This window comes from Panthera onca, chromosome A1 (genome assembly GCF_046562875.1).
Source record: "Panthera onca isolate mPanOnc1 chromosome A1, mPanOnc1 haplotype 2, whole genome shotgun sequence".
NCBI classification, from domain to species: domain Eukaryota; kingdom Metazoa; phylum Chordata; class Mammalia; order Carnivora; family Felidae; genus Panthera; species Panthera onca.
Genome location: NC_138339.1, coordinates 145,059,166 through 145,078,336, shown reverse-complemented (window position 1 = coordinate 145,078,336; position 19,171 = coordinate 145,059,166). Strand labels below are relative to the sequence as shown.

General features: G+C 42.2%; 1 protein-coding gene across 1 annotated transcript; it reads right to left on the bottom strand.

The window, feature by feature from the left end:
• Nucleotides 1–1,176: 1,176 nt before the first annotated feature.
• TMED7 (transmembrane p24 trafficking protein 7) lies at nucleotides 1,177–12,395 on the bottom strand. Its single transcript, XM_078451751.2, has 3 exons — nucleotides 11,864–12,395; nucleotides 6,491–6,736; nucleotides 1,177–2,591 (listed from the first exon to the last, which is right to left on the bottom strand). Exons 1-3 carry the CDS (start codon nucleotides 12,053–12,055, stop codon nucleotides 2,355–2,357), a joined length of 675 nt encoding a protein of 224 aa, XP_078307877.1. The 5' UTR covers nucleotides 12,056–12,395; the 3' UTR covers nucleotides 1,177–2,354.
• Between the last annotated feature and the right edge of the window lie 6,776 nt (nucleotides 12,396–19,171).

The following is a 19,171-nucleotide window of genomic DNA, read 5'->3' as shown; positions in this document are numbered from 1 at the left end:
TATTTTAGTAATAAACCTGTATATCAAGGCCCTTTCCATTATTTATTTTACTTTAAAAATATATACAGCTAAGGATGTTAAATATATATTCTGAGCCATATGTCTAAACATAAATATTTGGGAAATTCAAACTCTTCCAACAAGTTACAAAAGGATTAAAGAAACAAGAGGAGCTACAAATTATACAGCAGGAGGAAGAAAAAAAAGTTCTTAAACATTTAGGTCTGGATAGATCGGTATTTTCTGATTTCAATATACATACCCAGTTGAGAATAGACAGCTGTCAAACTTGAACCAGTTACAGAGAGTGTCGACTAAGCCTGTACTATTTTCTACAACAGGAAACAACGGTGACTTCAAAAATTTCAAGACAGCTCGATAGTTTCATCAGAAGTTATTTGTAGTAATCGTCTAGTATCGTGTAGTTCTGGGAGGCGCAGACTGAATGACCGCATTACCTAAGCCAAACCAGGTGCACTGATGCTGCCTGACGGGGATTAATTATGGTGGAAGGTATCGGAACACAACAGAGCAGACAGGCAAGCGGAGAAGGACATATAACGTACACCCGTGCGGATCAATCACGTTAACGCTAGTGTTTCAAATCTAAATACAGGGACACTTACAAAAGCTGCAGGACAATCCCGATACAAAAACCCAGAGATAAACCTGCAAAATGGTCAACTTCAGTTCCTAGTCTGCTGCTGAATAGCTTAAAGAGTAGCTATTTGGTCTTTGAGGATTTGAGAATGAAAGGGATAGAAACGTGTTCATCCCTCACTGCACTGTAGCATCTGAAATGAGCAAGCGCAACACCTTTGAATTTGTTTTGCTCTTACGTGCAGAGCCGGTTCTACTTTTTGAAGACATTTAAAGATAGCTTTGCACTGAGTTAACTTCTAGTCCACAGTGGTTAAGTGACTAGAACTGCCATCCCATTAGCATTCTACGGGACAGTCTTGTTCAGCACTGCTCACTCTGGGGTGGGGGAGGGAGGCATGGCAAAAAGCAGCTGCAATTCCTTTTTTTTTTTTTTAACAGCAGAAAAGCTTGAAACACCTACAGAGTTCTGCATGTGTCTTGTATTCTATTCTGGAACACCTGAACAAAATCTTATTTCAATCAGCTCGGTCTATACAAGTTATAAAATACAAACACAGTCTAAACCCTATAGCGTACAGGATATGCACTGTTTAATATTCATTAAATGCAGTACAATTGATGAAGATTATCAAATAAGAAACACACGGCATTCTGAAGTTTTAGATCATCTTCGGGTCACTGACCAGAAATGTACAAATTACATGTGCAAGACAAAAAACAAATAAAAACCAAAACACACACAAAAAAGAAAGGATAAAATCCAAAGAAACCAACTTCCCAGTGCAGCACCCCCCTCAGGATATGGCACTTTTACAATATGAATATTACAGCGGTCAATTTAAGCCGGGAATGACTCAGACAGTGAAGCCACATTAGGGCAAGAACCAGCCCATCAAAATGTTAAAGTAAAACAGATGAACTTTTTTCTCTGTAAAAGCACTGAAAATGTAATATGCGCAGACAACTCACTAAAACTTTTCTCATTTCATTTGCCTCCCGATGTAGGATCTTAAGTTATTCCGTAATTATTCTACTTGTTTTAACAGACTGATTTTTAAGGCCTGTATAAATGCTGTTACGTTGCTGAAACCTACTTTTTTCTCTGTGGTGAGAACGTCTTCATGGAAAAAAGAACATATCGGCTTAAAAATCACAGAATGGAGACAAAAAACAAAAGACTGACAGTTTCCAAGCTAGTAAGAAATAAATTATACCATGATCCATCGATTTAAAATTATATCAATATTAACTAACATTTCCAGGGTGGCTCCCCCCACGCTCAAATTAAACAGTGCAGACTAGGGCCTGGTACAGTGAATCACATTTGGTTTTCTGGAAAACAAAACTTTACTATAAACAATTAAAAGGCAATTTTCTTCCTCCACAACACACAGACATTAAATGGAAGGTTTTTAAAATATCCACTACCTATAAGAAAAGTACTTTTAAATGGCTAAAAGGAATCAAAATACCAAAGTTTAGTATGAGAAGATATAAACAACCAAGAAAAGATCATTGGTGCTGAATATTGAACATGAATAGCCCAAAATAAGTTCCGAAGTTTTGTCTACCTTTACAAATTAAAAAAGGTGTCCTTTCCACAGTTTGGGGATATGTGCTGTAAATCCCCCCCAACAAGTGTATGAGTAAGGTTTAAAAATGTTGCCAATAATAAGTTCTTCGGTACCTAAAATTAACCAGAGGACAGCAATATTAATGGTGGCAATGGTGCAGCAATTCTCAAAACGTAGTTACGATCCAACACGAGTTGTGGTGGTTCTTTTATCTGAGAAAAAGCTTTTCAGAAGAAATACCTGCCCTATGCTAACCACCAGAAGAATAAGGGCTTCTCCTACTGACCAATAGGCCACTCTTGTATTTAGATCTTCTGCTCGGCTTCGGCCTTGGGCTTCTCTCAAGCGGAAATGAGTCTGATAGTCGATGACAGACTTTAGAGCTTCATGAATTGAAACACAGGCAGATTCCATCTAAAGAGAGATAGGTGCAGTTAGTAGGTGGGACACTTTTTGCCCTATCCATCTAATATATTCATCTTCCAGTTAGATCTCAATTCCTCATCTGATCTAACACACCACTGAACTGGCACTCACTCACTCACCCGCTCATTTACGCCACTGGTTCCGGCAATGCAACCGGCCCTTCCCTTCATCCCCACTAGGAAACTGGTGAGGCCAGAGATTTGGTGAGGCAGCGGCTTGCCCCAAATTGGAAAGTCACAGCGGTGGTACCTGCCATGTGGTAGACAGAATGCTAAGCTGACAGCAGCAGAAATACTTATCAGTGACAGTGGGTGGTTACAGAGTTTCAAGTTCAGGCTCCCCCAGGAGGATGAATTAGGAGGCAGAGAATGGCAGGGCAGAAAATTTGATCAATAATGAGTACAAAGTCCAAATAGATACAAAAATAAACCAAGCACCAAAGTTAACCATCTTAAAAGCAGTTGAGTCTGAAAGTGATAGGTCAGGGCGTCAGTGTCTTCTTTATCAATTTGCTGAACATGTGTCCTCCCTCCTGCCAGTCAACCAACACATACGTTCTCAGTGGGAGGAAGTTTCAGTTTCACTGTGTAATCCATTTGCCAGCCTTCATCTGATGACACCTTACCTTTCTATACATTCATCACACTATCTGCTTTGAGAAAGGGTAAGTGTCTAAATTTTTTGTTTGTACAGCAGAGTTTAATATTTTTCTACTGCTGAAAACTTAATCCTAGTGATGAAATACCTGCGTTATTATTATACTTATTCTACATCACAAACCATGTATTAAGAATGTTACAAACAATCTGAGGGTTTTCTCACCCTTATCGCTAAGGAAGGAACTGTTGATATATACTGTGCACAGCCACACAAAGGAAAAATGTCTTTATGATAATAGGACAGTGATAAGGGCCACGGAGTATGGGAAGCAGAGGGAGGAAGATGGCGAACATTACTACTTTCCTGTATTCTGGAAAATTCTCCAATAAATGAAGTTTATCTTAGCAACCTTCCCATTTTCCTTTCTGCTCCTCTCTCTCCTTTAGACCCCAAAACTGTCAAGCTAACTCAGTCACTAGAATACCCCCATGTCACAAAGTTATTTGGGCTCCTCTCTACTACAGTGTTTATGACTTGTATAACTTCTTCCCTCCTTTCACTAATAAATCCACAGAATCTCTCAAAAGATTCTGGGATTTCTTTTTTCCGGTCTTACTTTTTGTGAAGGAATAGAGAACTAGAAAAGAATTCAAACATTTAATAAAGTTTTTGCCAAAGTAAGATGAAAGAAATCACTTATAAAAATATTCCATTAAAGGTGCTTCTACAAAGTACGAGAAATTACGTGGTCCACGAAGTACGAGAAATTACGTGGTCCACAAACTGCATGTACCTGTTAGATGGACACTCAAACGTTTTTCCTGTTCCTGTTTTGTCGAGGGCCCTAAGAATCAAAGATTAGCAAAAAGGTGCTAAAATGAAAAATCACATGTTCTGATCTGTGGTAGGAGGCTCCGGAGGCGCTTCTAGACTCTCTCTCCTTCTCAGGCGTTCTCAAAGCGGGACGGAGGCTAATCCTGGGAAGCGTGCACAAAAGCGAGGATCTGACACAAATTCAGAATGTTTAAGGATTCCTGGAAGTCTGACACGGAGTAAGGGTTAAGAAGCGCTGGATGAAAGAACATCACAGAAATAAAGGAACTAACTGCACAGATTCGTATAATTTTTGAGAGGTTTCCCTTTTTTCCCTACCTCTTCTAATAAGGAGAAGTGTTCAGATTTAAGTCCATGTTCAAAAAGTTCATATTCCAAAGAACGTGGTACAGTGAGCCCCCAGGTCAATCATTAACATGTGGCTAATCTTGCTTCACCAATATGTACGTATTCCTCACCTATTTTTCTCCCCACTCCAATTAATTTGAGGCAAATCCCTTAGCTGTTATCATTTTAACTATACTTTTATACTTTATATTCATTTCTGCAAGGCAACACTACACTAAAAGCTACAACCCTGGTAACATTAGCCCACGTAAAACAATTGAAAAATAGTTCCTTAGAGTTTTCAATATAAACTCGGTATTCAAATTTCCCTAAATATCTCGAAAGTTGTTTCCAAATCAGAATCCAAACAGCTTCGACCCCAATCGTCTGGCTGATGTGTCCTTCAAGGGTTCTTCAATCTGTTGGTTCTCTTCCTGTCTTCCCTTCCCACTTGAAGAAACTGGGTTCTCTGTCCTGCATTTCCAACTTCCTTCTAACTTCCAATGTTGTGCACTTCATTAACACATATTATCAGAAGACACACAATGCCCAGTTACCTCTTCATCTGGAAATGGCCATTAGATTTGGTGCTATCAGTGTGATCTAGCCATGGTACAATTCCCCCCCAGTTTTCCACCTAGTGGCTTCAGCAGTGACTGGTAACACTGTCTACTCCAGATCCATCATTTTACTAATAGGTGAAAAATGGTGATTTACTACAACTCGGTAACTTATTCTGCATTTACCAGCTGGTACATTTTTCTATTCTAAGATGTGAACAACTGCGTTGTGAGTGTCACCAACCGTAGGAGGTATGAGGGACTCATTAGCTTTTCAAAAGTAGAAAAATAAGATTAAGATAAAAAATGTGATACAAATAAAGGAGATTAACAGCTATTAACTGCTTTATTACCACTCACGTGTTATATTTATCTATCTGGCTTGTAGAGCAAGCTACCTTATACAAATTAGAATTCATGAAGCTTATGTTACAAACAAGGGCCCCAGAGAAAAACCTTTTTACAAAGCAAAGCGCCATTCACACGGCATGGTAAAATAAGAGAACATTTCTAAAATTAAGAGTGTATGAACGCATCCTGTTAATGCTCACAGTAGGATTACGAGTTAAGGCTCCTGTACGTTATTATTGAGGAGGGCACTTGTTGGCATGAGCACTGGGTGTTGTATGTAAGTGAGGAATCACGGGAATCTACCCCAAAAACCAAGAGCACTCTTTACACACTGTATGTTAGCCAATTTCACAATAAATTATACTAAAAAATAAAGATAAAATAAATATACATTAAAAATAAATAAACATTTTAAAAAATTTAAAAAATAATAAGTAACAAATAAAAATGGCTTCTGTCACCACATGACTTGGGCCAACAACCTAACTAGAACCTGGGAACAATGAAATACCACTTTAAGGGCTTAACAAGTAGAATTAACAAATAATTCCTTCGGATACCTAATTGAGTACCTTTTAGATAAGATCTAAGCTCACATTCTGTTTAAGCTGGAACGAAAATGGCCCTTCTCACCACCTGAGCCGCATCTGTTCACAGACTTTAAATCTCTTTCCTTCTCTTTCTCTTGTTAAGCTCTTCTTCAACATAAAGTCCAACCTGCCTTCCTTAACTATTTTTGTTAGATGGCTTACCACTGACCTTTAATATTTTGCCCTAAGTTCTAGCAAACATTCTAAGAGCAGCCTGAATGAACACTAAACACTGGGAGAACACTACCAGGTGGCATATTGATTATAGATTAACGAAGGCATCATTTTGTTTCCAGTTATACCAACCTGCCGGGTTATGGAAGCCATATTCCTCATGAACCACAAAAAATGCTTCTGAATGCTGGAGCACTGTCCAGTCTTCCTAAATTTCCTTTCCCACTGAAGGGATCCTCCTCCTTACACTTCAAAGTTCATAAAATCCTTTCACAGTGGTCTCCACCAAAAATGTCTGAAGTTCTCTGAAATGTCTAATCTACTATAAGAATTGAGATGGATCTGAAAGACTGTGTGAAAGTCTCAAACTCTGTGTTCATCAGTGGGTGAATGCGTGTGAAATTATGCTTTCCCTCCGTCTCAACACACCATTCTGTTGCTTTTCATTTACCTGGGTAAGGGCACTGACTCGGTTCTCACTAGGAAACAAAGGCGGGTCTTCTCCAACTTGAAAATCAAAATACACGGTTTTGTGTGTGAACGTGGAAAATTCATTGCTGAAACAAAACTTGTATGTCCCGTTTTTGGAGGCGGTGAAGGTAAAACTATCATACTGTTTCTTCATCTCTTTGTATAACACGTTACCATCAGGATCTTCTAATCGACAGTCTACATCATAGTGTCCACCAGTAATCACCTATGAAGACAGAGAAAAAGGGAAGAAAGATATCACTGCAACTCACAAGTCTGACAAAGCAACCAGACTTCCTGTTAAAAGGATAAGACTCCTGGGAGTGGACTTTTACTATCAAGGGCAATTTCACATTTTTTAATTTCCAGCAGTGGATGGAATTTGGGAGGCAGATTTCAGTTCAACCAAAGCTTTACAGACACTGGACAAATTTCCCCATGATGGGACAGAGAAACTACCTAACCAGCCAAATAACCATTCTAATTAATGCAGGTCTCTTAAATCACTTGAATCTCCCAACAAACCTACAAGAGAGGGTTTCTGCCCTCCATTTGACAAACTGAGAAACTGAGTTAAGATAAGCAACCTACCCAAGATTGCTCATCTAGTAAAAGGCAGAGACAGAATCTGAACCCCAAAGTCACACTCTTGACCCTTAAGCTCACTGCCATGTAGTATTTTCCTTCCCTAAATTTTCTCCCCTCATTTCCTATGTGCACCATCCAAGCACACACACAGATAGCGTAGTGCAGGAGGAAAGCAGACCAGTCCTTAGCGTAACACCCCAAGCATATATCTATTATAGAACTTAAATTCACTTTAATGCCAAATTTAGGTTTGTTTCTTAAGTGCTTCTCTACGTCGGTTATATGGAATTTGATACACCTTTTGTTTTGAACAGCATTATGGACTGAACAGACCCTTGGGCTATTGATTCTAACAGTATAGCCTCATTTTACATATTTGTTTCCCAGAGAAATATCAATGATTAAACTATCCTGTTTATACACTTGTGATTAAAGCAAAAACAAAACAAAAGCAAACAAATCTTTTGCTTATCTGGAAGCCTGTATTAAAGGGCAAGCATATTTGAAAGGAAAGCCAGGGGGGTAAATGAAAAGTTCTGAAGAGGACTTTGGAGTTATTTTCAAGGGCTTGTGCTTCATCAGTTACAATTTAAAGGCCCATTTGGGTTGTACAAATGAAGGGGAGGGAGGTTCTTCCTGAGGTAAGTAGACAAGCATAATGAGAGAGGAAAAGGAGAAAAGGATTAAAGAGGAGAAAGGCCTCCTTAGAGGACAAAGAATTAAGTAGGAAGAAAGAGGGAGGGGGGATGTAAGAAACAAAGGGTGCAGGCTGAAAGAATGGGAAAGAAGTGAGGAAGAAGAGACGCAGGTTTGAGCGTTCCCAACCCCCATGAGAGCAGGTGGCACAAGCCTGTACTTTCAAGTGTGAACGCGCTCCCGGTGAGCACGATGTTGCCATTCGAGATCTGCAGAACAGAGATCAAACCTCGCACTTCAAAGAAGGATCAGCTGCTAATGTGACCTTTTGTCACTTAGAAAATACGATGAATAACTGAACTATGTTACAAGATCACTTTAACAAATAAATGAAATATAACTATGTACTGAGGAAACTGCTAAGGAAACTGTTAATATGTAAATATTAACATACAGGTACGATGTTTCAACTTAAAAAGTGTCTTATCAACTGGGCATTTACTGCCTCTCCAATGTCAACAACTTTTCCTCCAGGTGAAAGTCATGACTTCATTTTTATGTACCTGATTATTCGTACTTGGCCGTTGTGCTGTGAATGGTCAAATACAACAAAACTGAACAGGACCAGAACAGATCACCATGCCACTCTTCCTCCAGCAAACTTCCAAACAAATCATCTTATTTCAGATAAAAAATACCCCTTTAGAATCTGTCCGGTCATGTAATGTAGAAACTGGGAATCATCCCAAACGAAGTCTCCCTACTTGTCCGGTTAGTCACACAAATTTCTTGACGTTGCTGCCTCCCTCAAATTCATCCGGCCTCTTCCACTCCTAATCCAGAGTCTAGACAGGACTGAAGCCACAACTTCCTAAAAGGTCTTCCCGTAACCCAATCTCTCTTCCCTCGAAACCCAGGGGTTCTCAGTCCCAGTTGGTTTAGGGACGGATAATTGTTTGTGGCAGGGGGTTGCGTTGCCCGGGGCATCGCGGCATGTTTACAACCATCTCTGGTTTCCGTTCACCAGATGCCAGTAGAGTCGCCCCTCCCACGTCTCCTGGCCTCCCCATCACCCGTTCGCTTAAAACCTTGTGATAAATTCAGAAAAATCCCAACCTGTTAACAGTGCCATACCACTCCTCTGTGTCTCCTCAAGGTGGCCTCAACAACCCTTTCTCTGTGTTCCAAAAATAGCAGACTGCCAGAAGTTCTCTGAACAGATCTTTGTTTTACATCTGCTCAAACAGTGGTGAGCTAAACAGGTCCTGTTTGCTCACCAATCACAGGACCCAAAACGACGATACTTACAGATCTACGGCTTATTACAGGGAAACAACATAATATAAAACATCACAGTCAAAGTGTCCACCAGAAGGGGGTCGGGGAGGTGAGGCATGGGCTCCTTTGTCCTCCCTCTGTGAGGACTGTAGCCAAACAAAGACTCTCGACTAGGAACCACACAAGTGTGCAAGGAACACCTTGCAACCAGTGAGTCCCAAGAAGAGGTCTGTCACTGGTCACACAGGCACATCCCTGCTATATTACCAGTCTCAACAGCACAGCCTTTTGGGGGGCTGGGGGATATCTCACCAAGACCAGGTACAAATCATCAATCTCACTATTACCAACAAACAATGCTGACAAACTGGGACAAATCACCCCTGAAGCCCTTGGACCCACAGTTACAAAGCAACACTATTACTCACTGTACTTCAGTGTGGGCTCAAGCTAATTTCAGGAACTGAGTCTCACAAACACAATCTACCTGCCTAGGATGTCCTCTCCCCTATGCCATCTTGTAGAGTAGCTCCTCTTTCTCCTAGACACAATTCAAACATCAGCCCCTCGGTGACATTTCCCTGGATGAGCCCTCTCCTTCTGCCCAGCACTGTACCTAGTGTGTACCTTCACTGTTGCATTTAACACTGCATGACTGCATGTATCCATTAAGTTCCCTGAGGTCAAGGTCAGTCTCACTGACCTTTGGGAGGTAGTGTATAGGAGTTAAGGACTTAACCTGGAACTGCATACTCATTCTGCCACGTGCTACGTTTTGTGACCTTGGGCTTAAAGCTTTCAAAGCCTTAGCTTCCTAAGTAAGGAAGAAGTAAGAACTCTACCCATTTCCTATGGAGGTGTCCTGAGAATTAAGTAACACGCCTGAAATGCTTGGCGTGCTGTCTGCTACCTAACAGACGTAACAGCCCATAACAGTAGTGGTGGTATTCTCGGCACCAAGCACGGTGTCTGACGCTGATACCTGAAATACACAGACATTTTTATATTACGATTCCTGCTATCTTCTTTTCAGTCCCCTCGTTCTAACCCATAAGGTTAAACAAACCAAAGGGTGATCCTTAGCCTCCCTTCCCTTACTCGCGGTAGCCAAAACATCATCGAGTCCTGTTGATTTCACCTACTGGCTTCTCTCCAATCCTTTCACTTGTCTCCTCCTCTACAGCTACCACCCTTGAAGCCTGGACCACTATAATAGTCTCCTACAGCCATCTCTCCAACACCCTAATACTTTCTCTACCTACACAAGTGAACATACAGTTACCAAAACCGCGTGAATCATATCACTGCACTGCTCACAACGCTCTGATGGCTTTCCCATAATCTGAGGAAAAACTAAAATCCTTAACTAGGCCAGCAAGGCACATGGTCTCACCCCTGACCTCTCTTCCTCTGGCTCCTTATTCCCAAGTACATTGGATCTCATGATAGACCTCAAATTCCCAGCCACTCTTAACACTTTTGCAAAGGCTATTCTATTCCCTCACCACTCCCCTTACCAAAGTATGTACAACTAATCCTTTACAGTTCAGCCTAAAATCACTTCCTAAAGGAAGCTCTCATAGATCCCAAAGATTAGACCATTTATCCTCTATTTTCTGCCTTTTTAAAAAAAATTATTTCTTTATTTTGAGAGCGGAAGCAGGAGAGAAGCAGAAAGAGTGAGACACAGAATCCACAGCAGGCCCTGCACTGTCAGCGAAGAGCCTGATAAGGGGGCTTGAACTCACGAACCGTAAGATCACGACTGGAGCCGAGATCAAGAGTCAGACAGACACTCAACCGACTGAGACACCCAGATTTTCTGCTCTTAAGGTAGTTTTGATGAATGAGCAGGTACTAATTAAGAAAAGGGTTGGATGCAGAAGGAATCGAGAATGATGGTGGCGAAACAATCTATTTGTACCACTTCCTATCACCAGCACCTAGCACTCAACAGCTGCTCAAATAAGTTAAATGAGTCTACCAACAAAACAGAAATAAAGACTGTTGGGGTGCCTGGGTAGCTCAGTTGATTAAGGTCCGACCCTTGATTTCTGCTCAGGTCATGATTTCATGGCTGGTGGGACTGAGCCCCACGTCGGGCTCTGTGCTGACCACATGGAGCCTGCTTGGGAGTCTCTCTCTCTCTGCCCCTCCCCCCACACATCTGCTTTCTCCCCCTCTTTCTGTCAAAATAAATAAATAAAGTAAAAAAAAAAAAAAAAAGAAATAAAGATTGTTGTAGCAAACTTAAGAAAGTACATTCTGTTAAATAAAGTTTCTTTCCTATTAAAATCCCAAAGATGAAAAGGGTCCTCTCATTTATCACAGCTATTCGTTCAATGCCTTTGGCAGATGGTCTTCTAGCCTCGAAAGGAGCTCTTCCTGTGACAGGGACAGCATTAACCAAAAGTCCTAACATCAATGGAAAAACTGAAAAACAACGGAATTAGATATTGGCAGGACTTCAAAACTGATTCAAGTGGAGGTGTCAATCAGAGAGCAGGGGACCGGTCACTGAGCACTATACAACAGGAAGAAGTTCTTTTTAAAAGAAGTGCTTTAAGGGGGAAAGTTCAATAGGCCTTAAAACGAAGAACATTTTGGAGCATAGAAGGAAAAGTCACAGGAACCATTTCTGGAACTCCTGTATCTTCATATTTCGTCTAAAATGGCTCTCGCCCAAGATGTATAACAGGAAAGGCAAATGCCCTGCATCAGCTACCTAGAGGTGATTCTTGACTCAGCCCAAGAGTGGAGAAACCCAGACAGGAACGAGTCACCAAGCAGGATGCAGCCCCGACTCTGGAACCGTGAGCTGGGGCCCCTGGACTTTCAGAGCTCGTCGTACCTGGAACTCGAGGGTGCACTTGGTGCCCTGCGTGATGTCCTCGTAGAAACACTGCTTGGCATTGTCCGGCAGCTCGAAGGTGATCTCGGAGGCGCCGCCGGGCCCCGGCACCAGCAGCAGCAGCGCGAGCAGCCTGCAGCTCCAACGGCCCGCGGCGGCCGCCCAGCGCTGCGCGGACCCCGGCCCCGGCATCCCGAGGCGACGGAGGCGGCCTCAACCGAGCTGCGGGGAGACTCGGGGTCACGTCTGCGCGGACTCACCACGAGCGGCAGGCCTCAGTCCGGGCCGCCCGCGAAGACGCACGGGAGTCGCTCCGGGCCACGGAGAGATTCGCGATGAGCGACGAGCCGCTGGGAGCGAGGGAAGGGCGCGAGAGACCGGGGCCTGGGGCCGGGAACGACCTACAGAGCAGAGATAAAGCCGGCACAGCACTGGCGGAAAAGGCCTGAGATGGCCGGAAGTGGGGCTAGCGCCTGGCAAAAGGGGGCGGGGCCTGAGGCACCTGCTCCAGCAACCCGGATGTGCTCGGCCCGGGCAGTGGGGAGAGGCCTTGGAGTGTGTACGTGGAAGCTCGCGAGACGTCTGCGTGGTCTCCGTCGGCGCCAGAGGCGAGGGGCGGGGCCAGCGTAATGAGCGTGGCAGGGCGGGCCCAGAAAAAAGGGTGTGTCCAGCCGGTGTCTAGATAAGGCTTGTGGCCGGCTGGTACAGCTCAGCGAGCATAAACTACAGTTTTTCTTGTTCCTGTGAGAACTGATCGCTGGGGGTGGGGGTGTCTCCGAAGGAGTTATGAGGAGCTCATTTTACCCTACGGGGCTAATAACTGGTAGTAGAGCACTTTGCAACTTGCTGAGAGTTTTCTCATAAATAATAACAAATATTTGGGGGAAGCAGTTTAGCCAGGAGCTTGAATACTGGGACCACTCCCTACAGGACTTTTAATCCCTGTTCTGCTACTTACTGGCTGTGTGACCTTGGGCCAGTTGCTTAACCTCTCTAATTCAGTCTTCGCAACTGTAAAATGAGGATAATACTAGCTAACCCAGACGATTATTACAAGACCTTAATATTTGCAAAGAGTACCCAGGAGAATGATCATCATATAGTAGGCACTCAGTGAGCTTTTGTTAAATAAAAATAAACATCAGTTGAGGGTTCATTATCAGTAGGCACTATGCTAAGCCTATTACCCAGGTCTTTTGATCCTTCTCCCGTAAAGGAAGGTATTATGACTCCTGTTTTACCGATAAGGAAATCGAAGATCTAAAAAGTTGAGTAACTTACCTATGATCACACACTGGTTTGTGTTGGAGTGCTTAAAAAAATAGTAGGTAACTAACAGGTGTTGATTTCTTAAATTATACATTTTCTTGTGCATAAAAACACAAATTAGGTATCATTCCATTTTTTAATAAATGACCATGGTGAGGCTCGTGCACTTTAAGATGATCAGCAGAGGGTGGTAGAGGGCTTGATGAGAAGTAAATACAGATTCGGTGGTAGGAGCCAGGCGGGGAAGTGAGGGAGGTGGGTGCGGAGGTCAGGTAGGGGTGAGGGATATTGTTAAGGGGTGAGGGGAGGATGCAGTAACTCTTGTGGCCTTTGGGGGCCCAAACCCTCCGCATGCGGGAAAGGAGCTCTAAGGAGATAAGATCTGGGGGAGACTGCACTTTCCTGAGAACTGGGTCAGAAACAGAAAGCTTATTTGTGTCTGTGAGTGGAAGGAGGAATGAATTTCAAAGTAGGAAAGGTGGGTTCTATTTTCTGACTCATGAGTTTGCACAAGTACACACCACCAGTTGGGCAAAAGTGTAACAATACAAGACATTGGTGAGCAGTATGTAGAGTAACAAGATCCCTTGCTCACTTCTAGTGGTTATGTGACGTGATACAAACCACTAAAAAACAGTGTGGCATTATCTAATAAAGCAGAAGATACATACATATGCCTAGAAATTCCACTTTGCTTCTACTTTACAATGTATACTTTAGAGCAGTGCTTCTCAGAGTGTTCTCCAAAGAACCACCCCCCAAACCCTCCCAGGGGGTCTGAGATTACCTGCAAGAGGCTTTTATTCATCATATTTTTCAACCAAAACAACAAATAATGGATTAAATGTAAAAGCAGGTGAGCACCCAGCTTCTTGTATGAATCGAGATATTAAAGAGATTTACAAAAACGTATAGCAACGTCACTCATCACTAAATTTTTTATTTGGAAAATATAAATTTTCTAATATGTAAATATAGTTATATGTAAATAACTACATATTTAATATATATAAATAAAATATATAATATAAATAAACACAAAGCTCTTTTTCATTTAGAATGTTATGTTGACATGTATAGTGGGTTGAATTGTGTCCCCCCAAAAAACTTGTCCAAGTCCCCACTCCACATCCCAGTGAATGAGACCTTACTCGGAAATGGGGTTTTTTACAGAAGTAATTAAGTTAAGGATCTTGACTTGAGATCACCCTGGATCTAGGCTGGTCCCTAAATCCAGTGACTGGTGTCCTTAGAAAAGAGAGGTACATAGAAACACACAAACACAGACATATAGGGAAGATGTCACATGAAGTCAAAAGCAGAGATTGGAGTGATATGTCTACAAGCTAAGGATGCCAAGGATCGCCCACAGCCACCAGCAGCTAGGAGAAAAGCCTGGAACATTCTCCCTCAGAGCCTCCACAACTCTGAGAGAACAAATTTCTATTGTTTTAGTCGACCACATGGTTGTCTCAGGAAACAAATAGAACATGTAACAGGTTTATTATTGTTATTGTTATTTTACTTACTTTTTAAAATGTTTATTTACTTTTGAGGGGGGGGAGGGCCAGAGAGAGAGGGAGACACAGAATCAGAAGCAGGCCCCAGGCTCTGAGCTGTCAGCACAGAGCTGGACATGGGGCTTGAACTCACAAACTGTGAGATCATGACCTGAGCTGAAGCCTGATGCTTAACCGACTGAGCCACCCAGGTGCCCCTTTTATTGTTATTTTAAATGAATTATTCAATATGAATTTGTAAGTGTCTTGGATCTCAATAATTTAAAATTTAAAATTTAAAAAATTAATTCATTAAATGTAATTTATTTACTTTTTAAATTGTAAGATTTCGGGATCCAGAGTTGCTTTAGAGAAATTCCCGCACAAGTATACTAGGATACTTATATAAGAATGAAATCAAAGCCTAGTCATAGTTCTAAACTGGAAATACTCCAAATATCCTTAATCTGGGGTATATTCATAAGATGAGACATTATGTAACAATAAAAGTGAACAGATTATAGTTACCTAGGACAATATGGGGATATGGGGGGGGGATCTTATAAACATAATGCAAAATAAGCTAGGCTAAAAGAAAATCATACGCAATATAAAGGCTGACAATAGTCAAGACTGGAGGATATGGCTTTCCCTGATATATGGTGAAGCTATCCAAGGTATCAAGGGAATGATTATCTCAAATGTCAGGATAGTCAGGGGGTGGTAAGTGGGAAGCAACATTAGATGGGGAAGGTGGGGGGCTTCCTCTGTGCTGGCAATACTCTTTTCCTTGATGTAGGGGGTGGCTTTTTCTAATGTTTATTTATTTATTTTGAGAGAAAGAGAGTGAGCAAGGGAGAGGCAGAGAGAGGGAGACAGAGAATCCCAAGCAGACTCTGTGCTGTCAGCTCAGAATACGACTCCAGGCTTGATCTCACCAACCTTGAGATCATGATCTGAGCTGAAATCAAAAGTCAGATGCTGGGGCACCTGCGTGGCTCAGTCAGTTAAGCGGCCAACTTCGGCTCAGGTCATGATCTCACGGTCCGTGAGTTCGAGCCCCGCGACTGGCTCTGTGCTGACAGCTCAGAGCCTGGAGCCTGTTTCAGATTCTGTGTCTCCCTCCCTCTGACCCCCCCCCCGCCCCGTTCATGCTCTGTCTCTCTGTCTCAAAAATAAATAAACGTTAAAAAGAATAAAAAAAGTCAGCCGCTTAACCTGAGTCACCCAGGCAGCCCTGACCTGTATTTTCACTTTATTTTAGTATTTGCATTTTATAATTCCTTGTTAAACTTATATATTTTATACACTTTTCTGTATATTTCACAATCAAAGAAGAAAAGATTAATAGCAAAAGTGGGAAGTGGGTATATGGGGAAGAATTGTGTTTATTTTTGCCAATCAATCTACCCCTCTAAGTAAAAGCAGAAAATGAATAAAACCAGATTCTTGCCCTTGGAGTGTTCATAATCTAGAAAATATCTGTTTGATTTTGTTCCAGATTTTGAGTTTTCCCCTCATTTCTCAGAATTATTATAAGAATCAGTGAAGGCATATGTGAAATATCTTTATAAAATACACAAATTGATATGATCTCTATGTCAGGTACACACTCTTCCTAGAGACTACAAAATATAACAAGGAAAAAATAAACTGTGATCTGCTCAGCTTGTAGTGAACACAGCAATGGAAATTTTGACCCTAACTGTCTTTGAGCCTCGGTAGTCTTAAATTCCCTCCTAATGGAGGAAGTATGGTGTAATGTGGGACAAGTTACTTAACCTTTCTGAAGCCCGGTTTCTTCAGCTATAAGAGGGAAATAATAATACCTGTTTTGAAGGTGGCTGAGAGGATTGAAATACATAAGATCCAAATAGCACACTTGAAACTGCTCAGAATGCAGTAGAAACTCTGTAATTCTCCTTCAAAAGACTACTATTTTGGGGGGGTATGGTGTCTGGGTGGCTCAGTTGGTTAAGCCTCAGACTTGGTTTCAGCTCAGGTCATGATCTCACAATTCGTGGGATCAAGCCCCGCATCAGGTTCTGTGCTGACAGCTCAGAGCTTACTTGGGATTCTCTGTCTCCTTCTCTCTCTGCCCCTCTTCAGCGCGCACACACACACACACACACTCATTCTCTCTCTCTCTCTCCCCTCTCTCAAAATGAAGAAATAAATATTGAAAAAAAACCCAAAGACCACTGTTTTGTTTAAAGTTATATTTCTTATGAGTCTTTTTTTTTTTTTTAAATCAGGCTTCATGCCCAGCACAGACCCCAATGCAGAACTTGAACTCAAGACCCTGAGATCAAGACCTGAGCTGAGATCAAGAGGTAGAAACTTAGTTGACTGAGCCACCCAGGACCCCCTTATGAGTCCTTATTGATATGGGGTCGCCTCTTCACTTCCTTATGTTACAGTAGGAGAATCAGATTAAGTAATCAGATTAAAATTAGTGTAAATATAGAATCAAAGCAGTTTCATACTGAGGGGCTCAGGAATGGGGGTGGGGAGACACTGCTGTGACCGCATGGTCACATGCAGATCAGCATCACATGCGGATCAGGGAAGCTCTGAAACGAAGCATTTGCCCATGCAGAGCTCAAGATGGTTTGGGCAGCCCCTGACACAAGGCGGTGGGGACCAGAAATGTCAACATCTTCGCTGCAATGCCTCTTTATCTAAGCCTAAGCTATTCCCGAAAACACGACGGGTAACAATTTAGGCGCTAGAGTTAGACTCTTTGTTAGTATTTTTAGAGGTAGTCTACATGCTAGTATTTTAAATGGGAAAAATAATCATGCATTCTATATCCCTACAAAAAATCCAGCCAATTTTCCCAAATGTCATGAACGTTGCTCTTTGACTCCTGTAACAATTTTTCAGTGCACGATTTAAGCATTTAAAATACTTATCATTCAGTTATTTGACAACTTCCTGAGCTCACCAACAGTATGTTCCTACACAACCTCAAGGAGACTGACTATACACCATGAGATATGAATTATGGTTTCTTTTTCCACTGCAATGAACACGCTGTGCAGGGTAAATACCCTGCTGAGGATACATAATAACACTTAGGAAACTAAAATTTGGTAAAGAGAGGCAGTTAAAAAATGGTTACTTTCTAATTGCCCCCAGGATGAGTGGGGTGGGAGGGGAGGAGGACCGTGGGCTTGGTAGATGTTTGGCAACTGGTGGGGTTTGAGGGAGAATGAACTAGTGAAATGTGAGTTGACGCAGGACCCGCTGGAGATTTGTCCAGGTCTAAAATCAAGGAATGGATAGACATTCTTCTCAACTTGGCAATCAAGGCTCAGTCAGTGACGGAGAAGCCCCACTTGAAACAAGAGGACAAAACCCAAAACAGCCAATGAAACAGCTCCCCAGGGGGCTCAGTGTCCGACTTCGGCTCAGGTTAAAATCTCATGGTTGATGAGTTCCAGCCCAGTGTTGGGCTCCATGCTGACGGCTCAGAGCCTGGAGCCTGCCTTGGATTCTGTGTCTCCCTCTCTCTCTCTGCCCCTCCCACGCTTGCACTCTGTCTCTGTCTCTCAATAATAAATAAACATTAAAAATTAAAAAAAAAATAAAGTAACAGCTCCTCAAAACGAAGAGCATTCCCTTACCTTGCTGCTCTATAGCGCCCAGTAATAAAATGGCACCTGGAAATGCAGTTTTGAATGTGATACTTCTGCTCATGTCATAATTGCTGTTGTTTATACCAACGATCACTTCCTGTGCATGACCGAAAATACCTTTTAAACACTTGGCATTGAGTATTCAGATGTACTCTTCTTCCTCTTCTTCTGAGCAAGAGTGAGCGTCACTGTGAACAGGTTTCTCTTTAGGTTCTTCAACATTTTCCCTATGTAATTATAGCCATGTCTATATTTACATTTATGTTTGAATTCATAGGACTATAACCTTAGCAACATCTGTGACTTTAAAAAAAATTTTTTTTAATGTTTATTTATTTTTGAGAGAGAAAGAGACAGAACATGAGTGGGAGAGAGGCAGAGAGAGGGGGAGACACAGAATGTGAAGCAGGTTCCAGGCTCTGAGCTGTCAGCACAGAGCCCGACATGGGGCTCGAACCCAGTAGCTGTAAGACCATGACTTGAGTCGAAGTCAGACGTTTAACCGACTGAGCCGCCCAGGTGCCCCCATCTGTGACTTTTTGCTTTGAGATGATCCCTTCCCCAACTAAATGGCAGGATCAGTTTCCTAGAAGACATTTCTTATTTAATGTCTTAGTTGTTGGGTTGCTACCACAAAATACAAGAAATTTATATCTCACAGTTCTGGAGGGTGGGAAGTCCAAGATCAAGTTTACAGCACAGTTGCCTTCTGGTGGAGGCCCTTTTCCTGTTTATAGCCCGTGCTTTCTCACTTTGTCCTCAACTAGGTGGAAGGGGCGAGGGAGGGAGCTCTGTGGGGTCTGTTTTATGAGAGTACTAATGTCATTCATGCTGACTCCACCCCTCATGACCTAATCATTTCCTAAAGCCCCGACTTCCTAATACCACCACTTTTAGAG

What these genes read in the sequence shown, in the direction of transcription:
- TMED7 (XM_078451751.2), bottom strand. Translation starts at nt 12,055, where the DNA reads ATGCCGGGGCCGGGGTCCGCGCAGCGCTGGGCGGCCGCCGCGGGCCGT. An exon ending in AGTGCACCCTCGAGTTCCAG is followed by an intron (nt 6,737 to 11,863) that starts GTACGACGAGCT and finishes CTGTCTTCATAG; the next exon opens with GTGATTACTGGTGGACACTA. An exon ending in GAGTCAGTGCCCTTACCCAG is followed by an intron (nt 2,592 to 6,490) that starts GTAAATGAAAAG and finishes ATCTCTCTTTAG; the next exon opens with ATGGAATCTGCCTGTGTTTC.